The sequence below is a fragment of the Phallusia mammillata genome, chromosome 6 (assembly GCF_965637545.1).
Source record: "Phallusia mammillata chromosome 6, kaPhaMamm4.hap1.1, whole genome shotgun sequence".
NCBI classification, from domain to species: domain Eukaryota; kingdom Metazoa; phylum Chordata; class Ascidiacea; order Phlebobranchia; family Ascidiidae; genus Phallusia; species Phallusia mammillata.
Window position 1 is genome coordinate 16,386,262 of NC_137257.1, and position 19,011 is coordinate 16,405,272.

Below are 19,011 nucleotides of genomic sequence, written 5' to 3' on the forward strand. Positions count from 1 at the left end.
CAATCACGTGCACACAAAGCCTTTTGTCATCAGCCTATTCCACTTTGGAAGGTTGACAGCACGAGCAAATACCACGTCATTGGCGAAACAGCAGTGCGTTGCGCCAGGCAAGATTCAACGGGGAACGGGGAAATGTCAGCAGATAAACAGACGCTTCCCAGAGGTACTTGGAATGCATACCCTCTATTTGCTGACAAGACAAAGTCCCAGGGGCTGTTCAATGGGTTGCAAAGGCATTGTTGACACACGTAGCTGAATCATGCACAATAATGAATGCTTAGGTATGTGAATATTCATTTCGGGACAAAGCAGTTACACCGACTCGTAACAACACAGTCTTACAAACGTATCACTAAACGACTGGTAAGGGCTCCAAACAACAGTACGCAATGTTGTAATTGCTTCAAATATTCGGTCTGTAAATTTTGGCTTTTTAACCGCTTGATTCGTTTAAACTATGTAAGCATCTACACTGAGACGACATCTAATGCTCAATTAATACTTTACTGCACATTTTGTGACCAACTTAACTTATCCAAAACCTATTTTGCATCACTAAAAAATCAAAAGCCAAAATACGTTCGCATTATCGATCCACGAAAACTTTGTTTACGCTAAACCGCTAGATAGCGCTCTTGTGCTAACACAATGACACCGAAAATTGTTAAAAATATTTCTCGTTAAAGAAGCCGGTATGCTTATGGTATGTATCTTTTAATTGTTGTACACTAGCTTAAGAGATTTTCCATCCTACATCCTCAATGTTTTCCATCCTCAATGTCACGTAAAACGAGAATAAGTCAAATAATATAATTTTATGCAAGCCGACTGTATAATGAGTTAGATCAGTGGTTCTCAACCAGGGCCCATGGCCCCCCAGGGGTTCTGTGTTTATAGGCTATACGACATTTTTCTCTATTTCTGCTTTAACAGCTCGGGAGCAAACGGAATTGTGATTGTTCAGTGTACTTATTAGGGTCGCATCATAAACGTTATTTACTTACGATTAGTATGTTGTACATACGCTTACATACTGTGCTTTATTGTTTTCAAAACAAACCGCGTTAGAGTAAATAATGGTTTGACCAGTTTCTATGGTATCCACAAGATGCCTGCTCTGAATTCAAACAAACCTTTGCTCTTTGCGCAACGCTTCCCAGTTTTGGTTCGAAGTATAAAGTGAAGTGCATAAAACTAGCCTATAATGTATATATTTCGGCAAACTCATAAGTACCAATACAGAAGAATAAAGCCACCATTCTGCCACAGTAAATGATACACCAGATGCTATTGTGATTGCCGTGCATACTTTAACGGTTTTCATTGTTAGCTTCATCAACCACTTTCACTTTCGGACTAGCTTATCTGTGCATTCAGCAGTTTTATTGGACTTTGGTCAATGTGAAAAATCGTACAAACAATCATTTCAAAAACCAGTACCTATTGTTAAGTTTTTATTAGCCTCCTAGGGTTTATTACTTTGAATAATCAGCTTCCTGAAGTTTATTTTTAAACATGACTAGCGAAACTTACATAAACAATGGCAGTTTTGGAGTGCTATTATCCATTCACTAAGCTGGGCATAACAAAGGCCCTATTTCAAAAGACAATTAGCTAGTTCCTATTTTGTTTTAGGCATTCATGCAAACACGTCTATGCGTTTAAATATTTCTGCATTCACTCCGTTCAAATCGGTTGGGGCTTCGAGGCCAACTTAGGTAAGTACATGCCTAAGCGTAGCAAGCAAGCGTTGGCTGACAAGGTATGCGTGAAAAATTCATGCTGGTCGGCATTTTGTTCATATGAGGTCGCATGAATTATTAAAATGTGATCTTAGAACACGAAAAACTGCCTGAGAAACATGCCAAAATCTTAAGCAAACTCAATCCTCGTTTAGCATGCGGATAGCTAAGGTGGATTTTGTAGTTTGTTTTTGAAAGCAGTTTTGTGTTTGCATTTCATTTAAAATAAACATATAATACCGAAAGTGATTTAGTACTTGTCACTTTTGTACCAACGACTGTTGACCAAACGATTTAATAGCGATTATGTTGTGACTATTGTCCTTTTTTTCCGAAAAAAAGCTTGTTGACAGACAAGCACAGATGGTAGACAGTTTGACCAAACATGAATATAGTGCTTCAAAAACAAGAAAAAAAGTTCTCAAAAAAATCAAATTAATACAGTTAAAGCAAGCATAAATGTTAACTCATGAAACGCCAGTTTCGAAAAGAAAAACTAGTTGCGACCCAAACATATCGACCTATACGAGGAAAAACATTTGAACAGCAATTCTGCCCAACAACAGTCCTTTATTATTTTGTCGTAAAGCAGCCTATTATAAAAAGGCCCGAACCCGACCCGCCCCTTTTTCTCTTTGCGAGCGCAATGAAGCGTTTGGCAATCAGCTGATATACGCGCCGAGACAGGACTGTAATTAGATTCAGATAGGGCCTATTCATTGCCCCAACAATTACAGGAAAAGCTGGTTAGGCTGCTGCGGCGTCAAACTGTTCAGTTTATGCGTCTGTGTTGTGAATATTAGTCAGTTTTACTCCACAGCAGCAGACAGTGAACAATAGGTATTTGTTTACATGACAAGTTTGAACGCATGAGTAAATTTCCGTCCTGGCTTCATGCGATAAACAGTGTTTACACTTTTAATAGCGTTTTTAGCTTAACGTGTCGTCACAAAAGTAATTTTAAGCCTGTAGGATCTGTACAATGTAAGTATACAGACCAATGGCAGTAAAGAAGACCGCCGTTTATACAGTCGTAAAATACTTGTGTCAGGCCCCTTGGGCGAAGCGCATGTTCAGCGTATTTGAATGCGAACGTTGCCTTGTAAAAATGTGTGTTTACTGGCATTGTAAGTCTGCAAAAGGCTTTACTACCGAACGAATACGCTTTGACAGCCTTGGTAAGCTAGGCTGCATACAGCTTGTCAATGGCTGGTAAGATGAAACAAGATTAAGGTATAAAACTCGTTTACTGAGTGAATTCAAGTGCTGACAGGACGACAGGTATGCTGTAATCCATATATTGATGATGAAACTATGTACGTCATCAAAAAGCGAGTATTGTAATAATAATAACGCCAGTTTTTCAATTTGAAACATGCTGACTATCAGTAAAACCAAAAGGTCTTCAATCTGTGAGAAAGGAAGGGTTATGTTGATTGCGGAAGCTTGTGTGGAGATGTGTGTGGGCATGTAATGACTGTTAAGTCGATAGCCAGCGAAATCAGAGCTAGCTGGCTGTATTATGTACATGCAAGGCAGATTGAAGACCAAGTTTAGATATTCAATAGGAAACATTGTGTAAGGAACGTAAACATCAAAGTCTGTCTAAATGTGGTGTGCGCTTAATTTGGTCAGCTTTATCACCTCCTACTATTGTTTATCTTCAGCTAATTAGAAAACCTATTTCAAACGCTAATGGTGATATTTAGGATTGTCAGATTGAAGTTGAGTTAACTTAACTATGTTTCAGGATATTTTGTTATGTTCTGGACGTTAGGCAGCTTTCAGTTTGAAAAAAACGTCATTTCCTTTGCCAGTTTGCCGCAACGCCATGTGCCATCAAAAATGCCTCCCTTTTTGAGGCGCAAACAAACAATTTGTTTAGTCAGGGCAAAAAGGCACTGAAGCGTGGTTGAGGCTTATGCGTTGCAGTTTTAGCTCGTAAAATCTTTAGCTTGAACTTCACGCTTATCTACATAGTGTGTCATACAAAAGTCACTGTGTCGACAACAATACGAGGTGTTTATAGTTGATAGGGTTCCCACGAACCGTGTCTTTTCAAATAGCCTCTCCATGGCCTGGTAGTGATAAATATAACGTATTTATCAAGCGCATCAATCAAAACGCCTGTGGGCCATAGACGTCGTGCAGTATACAACTCCTGTTTCGTGATGTTAGCTTTGATGTTTGTGCTTCAGCTTCTCAAACCGCTGTTTACCCCAAATTTAAGACTGGTTTAACTTGCGTTGATGATTTTGGGTCCTTAACGTCAAAAGTGCTGATGCCACGCAGAGATTTAACTACAAACTAAGTCAACTTACTGACGTGTAGCATGGAGAAAACACCAGAAACCGACGAGGGAATTTTCATCTCCAGTTCAAATGTTGCCAATACACACGTTTTTCTAGTTTTGCCCTATCCTCAAGGGCATATAAAGTTGAGGCCGTCTCTTGAGGACTTTTGTGGAACGTAACATTGGAAAAGTTATGCTAGTCGAGTGGTTTCTTAAGAGTAACTGTAACCAGACTGTCGGCGGTTTTGTAATGCTGGATCCAAGACCTGTTTAGTTTCAAACTGTCCAAGTTCAATGTGAAATTGCGGTAAGCTTGTGTTAAGGCAGCAAAAAGGGTAAAACTCGTACGTTACTTCACCTTCTTATCATTATACTTGTACCATGATTTTGCGACTACAATCTTAGATTTGCGGTAAATCGACATTAAAAGCCTAAAGGAGAGATATGTGCATCGAACCATGGCGACTAATTAAAACGAACGTAAATAAGTTAGACAGTCTGAGTATTTTGTTAGATTTTTGCATTTCAAAAAAAAACTGTTAACCGTAAAAGCAATACTTTAGCAAGCGCTTTGTCGACCCCAAAGGTAAAGAATTTGATTTTTACATTCACAGAGAAGTTTGCATTAAAAATATAAAAATGAATAATAATCCCCCGGGTATGTTCCGTGGTGCGTTTTGGGAAGCAGATTTCCTTTCCCAGACCGGATTTGAGACGCTTGTCAATCACATGAAAGAAGGACAGAGGTCGTGCAAATGGGTTGAAGATTATCTGAAACAACGAGCCAAAGCTGAAGAGGAATACTCAAAATCGCTGTTAAAAATATCAAGGCAAGTTTTACATAAGAAAAGGCCAGCATAAGAAAAATCAAACCTGGTATTTTGATCATCAACGTACACTAAAGCCGTGGTTTTTAACCGGTGCTCCGCTGCCGTGAAAGATCGTCTTCTGCAAGTAATTTAGTTGTTTTACTAGTCCATGGAACCGCGGTCAAAAATCCCTATATTTTTTCACAACGAGTGTACATATAACTATTCTTTTAAGAAAGTAATTATCCATTTTTAACAACTTTGATGTCCTGTTGCGATTTGCTTCATTTATTGTTGTTTAATGATTAGACTCGTTGTGTGATATAATAATAAGATTGTAATTGCGTTGGTGTTCCGCAAGATTATTTTGATGCATGATGTGTTCCGCGACTCAAAAACGTTGAAAATCACTGCACTAAGGCATCTGGCTAAAAAATCTGACTATAGTGTGCCACATTTTTTAAAATTTCAATAGAAAACTTGTTAATCAAATAAAATGCCCCAGTTTGAAAACAGAGTTTGTAACTAAATTTAAAGACTAACATATTATACGGAGTTTAACATCAAGAAAAAATGCAAAATCCATTGCAAGAACATCAAAATGGCACTGATGAAAGAAGGAAGTTCGTACGCTTTCCACATGCTCCTGAATCTTGCAAAAGCAAATTTAATGGACATTACATTATTAATTCATGCGCCGATTATGATCAGTCGTGTTAAAAATTTACCACGCTTTTAATCACGTGGAAGGTCTATTGGTGACTAGATCGTCCTAAAACAGTCGAATACTGAAACCGAAATTGGCTCTGTTTTGAAACAATTGCTTTACCGAACCTTAAGTATTTATTATCCACATATAATTATCACATTTACATAAAACGTTTACGATCTACGATGAAAAATCGATTGAACTGAATTGTACCAAAAACTTGCTGTATGAATAAAACATTTTGGAGATGACTGTGCTGAAGAAGTGACCTTTATTTTACCAATTTAGTGACTTTTGAACAAAAAAACGCAAAATTTGTGTAGACCTGTATGGAACATTTTTAGATTACACAAATGCCCTTGGCGAAAAAGCACCATGTTTGTACCTCGATGCTTTATTGCTCAGGATACTTTGAAGTCCCACATATGTGCTTGTGTTTCCTGTTCGTCGCTTTCTCTACCTTTCACCACCGAAATCGAATGACAATCTAGGGTCACGTGATCTCATAATGGCGCGACTTAAATGGTGTTCTTCAGTCGGCTCGTGCGCAAATAATTGATTTCAATAGCAATTCGGTATTGCTTGGCTCACGATCGCCATATAAAGTCCGACTTTAATCGGTCTGTTTTCATGTACAGCTTTGGGTGGTATGTTGCAAGTTAGTTTCGTACAACTAATAATGATATCAAAAACTTTGATTGAGCCTGTATTGTAGCATCTTCCTGTAGCATGTATCTTTGAATTGAGCCTATACTGTATTTCTGCATCTTTTTTAAAAAGGTGTCGAGGCGTATATTTTTACCGCAAATTTTTGTAAGTGGTTCCAAATTAACGTAAACTCACTCTTTTAACGCATGTAAATAAACAACTTCAAAAAGATGAAGGAAATTAAAAACATTTTTGGTTTTGCAGAATCGAACGCGGTGCAAGCGAGTGCACCACGTTAAGAAAAACTTTGGACGAGTTTCGGGCCGAAGCTGAAACCGAGGCCACTTTACACGCAACACTTTCACAAAAAATATCAGAGGAAACTGCGAAACTAACAGAGTTCCGGGAGAAGTAAGTCTGGACAACTTTGTGTCATGTAATACCTAAACAAACAGGAATTAAAATTCTTATAACCAACTTTGCGGAACCCTTGGAGCTTATGTAACCCATGTTACCGTTACATGGAACATTAGCTTATCGCGGAAGTTGAAATCAAGAGATATGGTATAAAACTGTTCTAATGGAGGATAGAATTCGTAAACGCCGCGTAGGCAATCAAGTAAACCACTTTTTAGCAATGTGGTCCAGTTTGTCCAACATCACCACCAAAGCTCTTTGATTGTTAACTTGACTTGCATTCACGTCTTTAAAAGACGGGCACTCGTAGCCAAAACGTTAAAACAAAACATTCAAGAAAAACAAAACAGCATAGATAAAAAAAGCTGCGACTTCCGGGGTGTAACAACATGCGGTGGATTTGTTTTCAAGCCCGCTGCCAGTCTGACGATTGTCATGACGTTTGGCCAAAACACGAAAGCGGAACTAGTGGATACGTCACGTAGGGCTTTTCATACAAGCGGACACAGGAAGTTGAAAGAATATTCGAACATCAACCAAGCTAGCAAAGACAGTTCACTAGACAAATACTATTCGTAGCCCTCAATAACTTTGCCAGGTGCACTGGGTACTACGGATTCGCATGGTATTACCAGATGCGCTTGGAAACACTCAAATTATACCCGACGGCTTTGAACGCAGAATCGAATTTCATGTCGTTGGTCGAAACAGTAACTGTGAAACAATAATGGGACAAAGTATTGTGGATGACTCCTCTGCTATGAGATTAACAGTTCTTTTACCAGAGCGACCATTCCAGCTTACTCTAATTACTGCACGGGCAACCTATTTCTTAAGCATTGGTCAAAATCATAATATGTGTGCAATGCAACTCGCTATCAATATGTACCAGGCTCAGTAGGAAATTTGAATTTTCCCTTTGTTATCTTTGTAAAATTCCCAACCAACCGCCTCATATACATACTGTTTGAATGCTTTCAGCACTATTAAAATCTTATCGGGTTCAAATTTCAAATTGACGGGAGACTTTGCTTTTCACCTCAAGTGACAAACGAAGCGAAAGTAGTATGACCCGCAAAGCACTTAACATATGCTTCGGAAGTGCTTCCTGCGTAAATATTTTATGGCCAAGTGCAAGCCCCATTAAATGAACCGTTCTTTTGGTGAATTTTGCTGTTAAAATGTCATCAACGTATTTGGGCTTTTTAGGTTTTTCTTGTAGTCAAAACATTATTGGCATAGATACAGCTATTTTGAGGGTGATATTATAAGAAACCATCTGTCATGGCGTATTCTGTTTCGTTGGGGCCGGAATATAGGCTACGTAACGTTTTCAGAAACTGTTCATTTCATGTATATCTTTTCGATGGAACATTCAGTTTTTTCCCTGTTTTTCTGTATACGTTGTTTTTCCTATTTTTTCTGTATCCGTTGACACGTACAGGCTTAGCAAGACCTGTTTAAACTTTAACACCCACAACGGGCGACATAAAAAAACGAAGACCTCGTAAAAACTAAGAACTGTTAAGCATACGAACAAAGCTTGTAGTTAACAGTGCAAACATGTAAAACCACAAAACTGACAAAATGAGTACGAAATCTTTCTTGACAGGCAAAAGGAAGAGAGGAAACGTCATGAGGACACGGTTCACCGCGCACACAAAAACAAAGCAGATTTGTATCGGAAGATGCAAGCCTGCAAGTGAGTTAAGAATTGTTTAAATAAGTTAGATTCGTTAGAATTTAGTACTCGTTCACTGACGTTGTCATATTATAAAATTTAGCTGTATGCGGACAGTTACAGCAACATCAGTTTGCAAATTTTCGCGTGTATTTTTTGTTACATAATAGAAAGGTATGTTTAGCCATTTCCAAGGTATGCAACAAACTATTACCCCTTTTCCGTTTATTCGTTCTGGGGATATTATGTGAAAATTCCACATTATTGGTGTAAATTGCAACTTTAAAAATCAACAACCTACTAAATAGCCAACTACCGGTAAAGACAATACTTAACTCATAGTAAACAGCAACGTATGTGTTTTAAGTATTTCAAGGTCAATTGATAAATTTGTGTTTTCAAGTTGGCTTTGCAAGCCTTTTTGTCCTAAACAGCTATTGTGCTTCAATAGCCTAAACTGGTGATGAGTTTAGGCTAAGAAAATACATATGCATATAGTTTCCGGGTTATCCAGAAGTAAACTTTGCATGCCCCGTGAAGTGTGTTGGTGGTGCTGGTGGTGGTGTTTTTTAAAGAGCGCACGGATCCACCTTACTCCGCAAATACTTTACCACCGCGAACGTTATGCAAACTGGTAAAGGTGACCAACACTCACCCATTTGCTGTCTTCCTGCTGGTTACCACACTCCTGTGGGGATTTGTATACATACCACCAATTCTCACAGCCAATGTGTTGCCAATTATAAATCCAGCGTACATTTGCATAAACGTGCTGGCATGTTTTGAAAAAAAATTCAGTGAAATTAGCCAGATGGCATTGAGCGCTTGAACAAATGTTATTGTAAATTTTATCACCCAAATGAAGAATTTTTTAAGACATGGTTGTGAACTTGATCGATTATGCCATAAAATCTACGGAAAACTGGGAAACAGATTGCCGTTAAGGACAGTTTTTTTAATTTTTCCTATTGCCAAAATTATTTGCCCAAAAAACAGTTTTTTGGGGATGCAAAAGCCTTACCTTCTGACAAAATGATCCTGTTCGTTTCAAAGGCATGGCCATTTGCCACTTTTTTTTAATGCACGTCAAACCACTTTCGATTGGTCTATTTTGGATTTTATTACCTCTCTTCCGGCTTTCAGTTAATCAATTCATTCCGCAGTTTCATAAAAGCCTCATGTGTTATTGAATTATCGTTTGTGTGTGTTGATTGTCTAACTCTAAGACAACTTTTAAGTCTCTATAGGTGTATGCCTCGTCATGAATTTTGATTCCGTTGTAATAGCGTGTTGCTATGGTTACTCGCTCCTTTCCTTGTTACGTAGGAACTCGTACGAAAGCAAGTCAAAGGCAGCTGACAAAGCTGAGTCGGACTCGGAAAAAATGAAATTCGGGAGCAAACCTCGGGATGCGGAAAAGGCGCGAAAATCTGCTATGCAAGCAAGAAGCAATGCGATAAAATCTGATGAAGATTACAAGTCATCTGTAGCTGCGGTTGAAAACGCACGACAAATATGGGTAAGCAAGATTGCAAGTAATTTCTAAAAATAACATTTGTCGCCGGCATATATATTTTAAACCATATATTTTTGAATAAGGTCGGTGTTTTTGCCTTTTAGAAACACAGGTTGTCGTTCTTTGAGCAAGTTGTTTAGATTGTTTGAAACTTGTCTTTTAAAATTAAACTTCAGTTATCCCAACGGTTTGCAGATCCCAAAAACGCGAAAGATAAAAACGGCTATACTTTCTATAGTACATGACCCAGCAGTTTCAAACATTGCTTTACTGGTGCATTGCTAAGTGGTTTAAAGAATTTAGTTTAATTCAACCATAGACAAAGTGTCCTGTACTGCTTGTGACTCAGCCGGATATGTATGACGAACAAAGCTTAAGCTTTAACTTGTTGCTCTACGCAATGCAACTCCTTAAGGAAGTGAATCATGTGTTCCTTGTCTGTGTGTGTCGTGTTATAAACGAAAATAATCTTACACTTCTAAAGCATTTTTTTTGTATTTATGGGTCCCCTTCCCTGAACACATATTGTTTTTATCCGTATTTTTTTCTTTTTTCTTTTTTCTGTCTAACGCTGGTTTGTAACGTTCGTTTGGTTAAAAAAGAGTGCTTCAAATTTACACATATGTTAGTTATGTATCCCTACTTGATCCTCCTGAAGTTTGATCCCGAACGACCCACGAGTTCACCCACATGCCCCCAAAACGCAAAATTTTTAAAACCCCTGTACCGACCAAAGCACATGATCTAGTACAGTGGTTCTCAACCTTTTTTCTTTTGTGGCCCACTTTCATTGCACAAAAATTCTGTGGCCCAGTAAATTTTTATGAATAAAACAACTATAAAGTAGGTTCAGAACAAAAAAAAATGCAGGACATATTTCAAACAGATAATAAGTTCAAAATAAGTTAATGCAAACAAATCATAAAACAGCACTTTCCCTTCTTTAATCAAGCACTTTCAGTTATGACCGAATAATTGGACAATTGATATGCTGCTATTATCTGGCTTTATTGTAATCACAAAGTAGTTTATTACATCATAAACATACAGGGTTGCAGAAACTCAAAGTAACTTTATACCGTAAATAGAATAATTCAAATTAATTTACATTCCTTCTCAATTCCTCCCCGAGCCATTATTCTCGTAAAATTGAGTGTAGTGACACAAATGAAAATTCTTAAAAAAAGCTTTCTATTTGATTGGTCTGTGGCCTAATCAAAATGCTTCCATGGCCCACCAGTGGGCCATGGCCCACTGGTTGAGAACCGCTGATCTAGTAGTTTCATGCTTTGTTTGTTGGTGCAATGTAAGGTATTCTAATTAATTTCCTAACTTTTAATTGGATTCACTCATTTTCATTCCTTTAACCCCGAAACAATCGGTTTTAGTTTTTCCAGTCGTTTAGGTCAGAAATGCAAGGCCATATGTGCTAAAAAATAAAAATAAAAAATGATTGCAGCCAAATGGTTACAATTACAGCCCATAAAATGTGTACAATGGAAAGCCCAAGGGAGTAATTCACTGGTTTAAAATAACGGCGATTTAATGCATAGCGGGAGATCGCTTCTTGACGCACGGACGGGCTTTACGAGGCAGTCTTTTTGATGATTAGACATCAGCGCAGTAATGCTAAGTGGTTTTATTAAGTTAGCACGCGTATTGTCCGTTTTAACGAAGATTTTTTTTATCTTAGAAGTGATTAAAACGATACTTCGGTTTTGTACATTCAGGCAATCGTTGTTGATTAACACGAAGGTAAAAAAATACATGTTTTCCAAAGATGCAATAAAAAGTCATTAAACGGTCATTGACAAGTTGGCCGCCTTATGACGACTGAAGGTGAACTTGTAGGTAACGCAGAACACAGTTTAGAATGATTTTTTGTCACAACATAGCTTATTTAGTTTTTACACATATACTCCAGAAGCAATACATAAGTTAAATATAAATTGAGAGAAACGTTATTGTTAATCACTAAGGACTGCATTCTATTAAAAACCGTGTCAAAAGATCATTAAGCAGTCGTTCGGCGAATACAAATCCTTTTAAAGTGTGGGTTGATGCTTTCTACGAATTTGTCGTTCTGAAAAAGAATCTAAAAATAAAATCTAAAAAAAAGAACTTGAAAACATTTTTACCATCACTAATTCTCATAAACATGTGTGTGGGGACCCATTTGGTTTTGCTTGCAAAAACAATCATGTTCGTAGATCAAATTGTGTGTATAGTGAATTGATACATAAAATATACATAAAATGGAATATATAGGAAAGCCACCTTTCTAGTTAAATTTTTATTTTCAAAGTTTATTAAACATTTAAATTCCAAGTTAATTAAACGAATATTAACAGTGGGAAACAATAACTTGGCAACAATGTCAACTAGATGCGAAACAAAAAAGTTAGTACTTTGTGATTTTCTATTTGAATAAGGAACTGATTAAGCTAAATTTGCATAATGTATGCCTAGTAGGGTTCTGCGTAAAAACTAAATGATTTTGCATTAAACTTGGGTACGCGCTAAACTGCTTCCTGGGAAATTTACTAGGATACAGTGACAAGCAATTTTCAACGTAAAAAAACATTTGGCTTTAACACACAACCGAAATTTTAGGTCATTCACTGACTCGGATTTACGTAGCATATATTAGCATGTAGCGCAACTAAGAGCACGACACATCACATGTTCGAGCTCCGCGATTTCCGACAAGCGACAAAAAACGCCAATGACGTCACACATATGACATCACGTGGCTGGGTAATCACTTTTGTGACGAGATAACGGATGACCAGTGCGTCGGACGACTTTCGCAGTGCTTAGACAGTTGCGCGTCACCAACGAGTTTCTGAGTGACGCACTTTGTTACGTATTAAAGCTTGGTTTGCACACGGAAGCGTAACAATAGTTCCTAGCAAAGCTGCAAACTCTGCAAACACTTCATACGCACAAAACATGCAAGCAATTCAGGATGCGTTGCCTATCATACCTTATCGTAAGACAAAGGTATGTTTATTTAAACCTGAAAAGCTGTTTATGGCATGTTTTTTACGATGTATACAACGAGGTGTATTTTTTAAATGGAGACAATTCAACTTGTAGTTTCTGCACCAAGCAACACTAATTCGAACTAATGCATGTCGTTTTATGAATGTTTCAAAAATGTAAGCGGGGCCTAGGTTTTCGGGTTTAGGTTTTTGACATAACTTTGTCAAATACGAGTCCTATTTCAACTTTGAATATACATCGTGCTTTAATTTTTAAGTGTGTTGTCGTAAAGCTTTGGGGCTTTGAAGAGGTATTCGGGTTCAGACAGGTTTCTGGCTCAGAGTTGTAAACGGGCCTGAAATTGGAGCCCGAACCCGGCCCAAACCCGAAAGTACAAGCCCTAAACCCGGCCCGAACCCGAATCGTTTTTGAGAAGCCCGTTTTGGCCCGAAAGTATACATTAAAGCCTCACAGTAAGACCAAGACAACAAACACAGTAGACAATTGGTCTTGCACAAGGTGTTTTAGGGCTGTTTGGCATTTGGTCAGGTCAGGAACTAGCTACTTAGCTAGTTAAATTTATTCAAAAAAATACTGACACAGAGTGGAAAATCTTGTTTTGTCGCTTTTGGGTTTAGCACTTACTGGACCCACTTGCAACCCTTTGATGGTTTGTACTACATAAATACCTAAAATGTCTTCAACACAAAATATGATTAGGCACAAGACAAAGTGTATGACAGCTAAAGCATTGAAACCCATAACCTCAGCACTTCCGTGGTCCCACGCAAAGCTGGCATGTAGGCACAGGTTAAGTGGCCAAATATGCTACTGTACGTGCGCCCACATAAGTCCTGTAGACTATTTTAGTTCACAATCCTCAAAGCGTTAATGCAAGAGATCAAAATCTACACTTGAGTTGCTACTGAAAAGTAACTGCTAGTAGGTTTTTGTAGACGGTTTGTAAGCACCGCTGCAAAATTGGGACTCATATAAAAGTATTGCCGCTAAAATGATTAAAAAATATGATATATTCCATGTCAAAATAAACGAGTAGTGGAGATTCTACGTTATATTCTAGACTAGAGTTAACCTGCGCATATATTTTTTCACAAATTGAAAGAATCACCCTGGCACCAATACATTATTATCTTTGTCGAGTGAAACATTGTAGTTGTTTTTCAAGGTAGCATGCCTCCTTAAAAAGTACCAATGCAAAAGTAACACTTACAAAAAATATGAAAGCATGGATCCATTACATGATAAGAAAGCCGCTGACATGTACACTGTTTCGACGTAGAAGTTCGTATTAGTACTACTGCTGTAGTCGTAATACGGTACTCCAGTTTGTTTTGAGTAACAGGCTGATCAGCCATTCCTTACAATAACAAACATTAACAAACTGTTTTAACGTATTGCAGGTTCGTGACCACACGGAATCATGCGATGTCTTACAAAAACTAGAGGAAGAGAGAATTCAGTTCGTGCGCAACACAGTATGGGTCTTTACCAACCTCGTATCGGATTTATGCTGTAGGTTGGACGACAGCCGGGAAAGAATTCGAGCAGTCACCGAACAATGCGATGAGGTTGCTGACATTCGCGAGTTCATAGCGCAAAAATCGACCTGTATATCACCTCTTCTGCCTGTGGAGTACGTGTCCTTCGGCAGCAACGAATCGAACGCTTCGCATTTAGAGACCCACAAGCCACTTTCAAATGGAGGGCACCATTATGATGCGGACCAAGTCCCTCTTAGCGCAGGAGGAGGCATGTTTAAGGTAATGTACGATTACACCCCAAACTCCACAGATGAAATAGCACTGCAAGCGGGAGATAGCATCAAGTATGTGTCCAGCGCGTCTGTGGACGACGGATGGATGACTGGGTTGAACTTAAGAACAAAGCAAACGGGCTTGGTGCCCAGGAATTACGTACAAAGCACTTAAAATTAAGACTGTTTTTTTACTGTAAATTATATTAGCATTTCTCTTTTTCATTTGTAAAGTTCCAATCATCGATTATACTTTGCTAGCTCCCAGTGTATTTGCCTGTTTGTTTTAAATTTTTGACTTCAATGAAGATCTCGTTTAACAAGCAAATGTTTCTATTTTGGCGCGATTTTTTGGGCAAGAATGTTGGAAAAATGATAACAAAAGAGTAATATCCAGTGGTGGGATCCAGCCGGTTCGCACCGGTTCTATAGAACCGTCTAACGAAATTTTATGAGATCAGCGAACCGGTTAGCATTACTGGTTACTGCCAATGGACTTTTTGTAAGAAAACCGGCTGAGAAATATGACTTTTGTAATAGAACGGGCTGACAAAAAAAATTGGATCCTGTACCACTGGTGATATCCATTATTTTACTAAATGGGCCTTTAAATTCGCATATATCACTTCGTACCTCAGTCCTTTAAATTGCATTAAGGATGTTCAAAACGAAACAACGTTAATCATCATCCAAAGAAGTGAAACATGTTTGGTATTTGTATTTGTCTTCTGTCAATCTGATCTGCCTTGTTTGTTCTGATATCGATTCTGGTCATGTATTGATTGAAGTAGAGATTAAATTTTATGTGATTTAATCTGAACCAATTGGTCAGCACGAACGGCACACATAAATCTGAAAGACATTTCATATTAACTGATGATTATATGCGGGGTAAATTCCACGTGTTGCACAAGGTAAATTTCGAAACGAATTCCTGCAAGTAATTGTAAGTAAAAAAAAACACAAAACATTTTTTTAATGCCAAATGGAATGCCGGAAACTTTGTTATATTTGGTTGACCGCACTAATATTGCCCCAAAACCCATTTAAGGAAGCTGACCACGGTGTCTAGTCAATACACACCATTTGTATTTATTTCAGTTAAGCATACTAATGACAGGCTAACGAGTTTTATGAATTAACCTCGTTCACTGTTTCACATCATCAGTATGTTTTTATATTTACCACTTGAAATTTGTTTGTCACTGTATGTTAACCCTATCATGTCAACAGTTTGCAGTATTGCCCCAACTCGTTCGGGCCCAAGTGCAATTTCATTTTTGAACATTTGAAGCAGCATTTGCGGCAATCTGCAGCATACACTGTGTACAAATTATAACCAGTATCGGATTTGCAAAGTGTTTTTGAAATTTCGTGTATTTGATTGTTACCTTCCATTACTACGTGACCAACATTGAATGGGAAAAACTTTGAACTTGAAAAAACACGCAAAACGAACATAAATTTATGTTTTTAAAAATAAAGACTTTGACGTATTTGTGTGTATTTTGGAAAATACCCACTAGTTCAGAACTCGAGAACCAAATTCATATATTGACATCTGTTCACCAACTTGTAACTTAGAAGTCTTGTTACCGACAAATGTATACTTCTTAAATTATCATTACTACGGTCATCAAACAGTAGAACCCACTTCAGTATTTCGCATATTTTTTTACTTTTTCATTTACGGTTGTTCAAAAAGTTACTTTCAATTGATTTCATCTTGTTGTGTGAATAAGGGGAAATACACTTAACATTGGCGAAAGTGCTGCAGTTACCTTTGTGAAAGACCATAAGTGTGTGACAATAGAATTTCAAAACAGGGTTTCACAAGCGATAGTGCACGGCCAATTCTTAAGGGTTGTATAAATTGTATTAATACTGTTGAGCTATGTACCTTATTTGTTAGTTTAATTTTACACTGACCTTGTTAAGATCAGTTTTTTAAATTAATTCGTAACTGTGCCTGTTTCTGTAGCCACCACTTCAAGCAGATATATGCAGGCAGTTCTTGTAAAAAGCGGACACTGCCGTTGACGTAAAATATAAAGCACCGTTTCTTACAAACTAGATACACCATGCAATCTAACAGTATAAATTTGTTAAATGACATTATAGACCAGGGGTGGCCGAACTGCGGCTCCCGAGCCGCATGCGGTTCATTGAGCCTTTGGTTGCGGCTCTTTGATGCTGTACATGCATTCCCCATCTTGCAGTTGTTTAAACCAGATGATAAAACAATGCATTCTATCACGTATTAACAATAGACTGACTGTTTGTAATAACAAATGTACATTCCGAAAACCAACCGAAAAGAACATTATTGTACAGAAGCGTGCTAGATTGTGCATTGTAGTCAAATATATTTTTAGATTTAAGCTGTAAGTCAGTGCTGAAATTAAATGCATTTTACATTTGTATTGCAGCTTCTACTAGCAATAACTGCAAAGTTTGAACCTGTGTGTCTTATCTGTCAAGCTTCGCTCAATCATTGCAAAACTATTAACTTGAAACGTCATTACGAAGCTAAACACACAACTTTCCCATCATATAAGCCTAATTTCAAACACCTTGCAGCCCAGGTGGAGACTCACAGTATTACCACACAACAATAATCATTATTTGATAACATACACTTCGTTGTGAGTGAATAAATTCGTTTTTTGATTTTTTTTGTGTTGCGGCTCTTTCAAAAAACTAAGTTATGTGATACGCGGCTCGAGCGTGAAGCAGGTCTGGCCACCCCTGTTATAAGCCATTTGGGATTAGACTGAGCATTGTTTTAGAGGTTTGATCCGTCATGTCAACTGGTGTTTTGTTTATTTAAAAGGTTATTTTTAACCCTTGGCACTAGCTGGAGGTTTAAAACTTTAACTGCCTGCCAAAAAGACGGATGGACATGAGTTTGGTTCAAACCGAAACTGCTTGGTCAAATTACTCATTGCACATATGGCAAGCGATTGTTTCAAACTTTTCTCCTTGAATTTCAAAAAGTTGACTCATTTGGCTAGGTACGCATTGTTATCTTATAGTTGGGAAATAGCACTTTAATATATATTTGCTAGTTTTTAAGGGTTCGTAACGACAAATACATTAACTAGGTTCTAAAGCAAATCTAAACTTCATTGCCCGGTTTATATCAGTAAATATAAGTTAAATTAAAATACTTCATAACTATCATGTTGTTCTTTTAGATTAAGTTTCATGTAGGCCTAGTCAGTGTTCTTTTAGATTAAGTTTCATGTAGGCCTAGTCAGTATTTAGAATTAAAACAACGATACTTACGTTTTCTGAACACACAGATAACGAATTACAATTCCAAAATGCTTGTGGACTATGAAGCGTATATTAGCACTTATGGAAACTACCATTAACAACACAATGTTTCCAACAAGTTCTGCACATGTTTAATGAACCAAAGATTAAAAATTATTTTCAAGTTCCTACCGTAGAAATACATTAAAGATATAAAACAAAAGCACCAGGTTTCGGGTACGTCATAGGCTCTACGTTCAACGTTAACCGAAACACTGTGTATCTTAAGTAAGTGTTAAAGTTCAAGCGCGTAAAAACTCCGTCATAATAGCGTATTATCACGAGTATCGGTTCCGTGCAATTAATTTGCTTTTGGCGTGCGTTTCATGGTCTTTCCTACTCAAAAATACACATGACAAAAGCCTCTTTGGCTATTGTTGGCTGTGTCGAATGGTATGTAGTCTATTTATATATTTACCAACTAAAATGGAATTTGAAACAGTTTAATTGTACTTGCCTTGTAAAAGTGTTAAATATGTAATATAGGATAGTTTTTCACAACCCCAAGGTCATAGTACAATATTTCAACTAAAAATTCACAAAACTGCGTAACACTTTTTGCAAACAGCAAATTTTAAAGTTTGTTTGCGCTTATAAACCTACAATACACCACTGCCGCTTAAAAAACGACTCTCGTTTATCTACATTTTAATGTGTTTCATGTTTAAACAAAATGTCACCTTGTATTCAAATTTTTTCGTACATAACATTTTTGAAAAGTCAGCCGTAAACGTCGGTTAAATCAACAACAAGGCTGTATGGAATCATAGAATCAGTTCTAAGGGGTACACGAAACCAAAAAGGCACACTGAAATAAAGAATAGGTGTAACCACAAAAGCGTAAAAACATTGAGGTAGCTTCTAGCTACGCTTTCTTTTTGTAAGCAAGCAAAAAGCCTCGACAAAAATAGAAGAAAATGTCAATGCAGTTACTAGTCACATTTTTCTCTTCCTTAGGGAGCTTGGAAAGGACAATGACATTGCTTAATAAACATAAAATGAATTCCAAACCATGTAAATCAACCAGTATTGCTTGGTTACTCACAACCCCACCATGCGACAAGTGGTACATCCGCATGGTGTCTATGCAAACAATTGCGATTTTGCGCTGCTGGAACT

At 37.6% G+C, this 19,011-nt stretch overlaps 1 protein-coding gene across 1 annotated transcript; it reads left to right on the forward strand.

The window, feature by feature from the left end:
- Positions 1-4,614: 4,614 nt before the first annotated feature.
- On the forward strand, positions 4,615-16,070 carry LOC145233204 (proline-serine-threonine phosphatase-interacting protein 1-like). Its single transcript, XM_080097881.1, has 5 exons — positions 4,615-4,865; positions 6,466-6,612; positions 8,231-8,320; positions 9,626-9,818; positions 14,222-16,070. The coding sequence occupies exons 1-5, from the start codon at positions 4,675-4,677 to the stop codon at positions 14,747-14,749; spliced, it is 1,149 nt and encodes a 382-aa protein (XP_079954007.1). The 5' UTR covers positions 4,615-4,674; the 3' UTR covers positions 14,750-16,070.
- Positions 16,071-19,011: the final 2,941 nt, after the last annotated feature.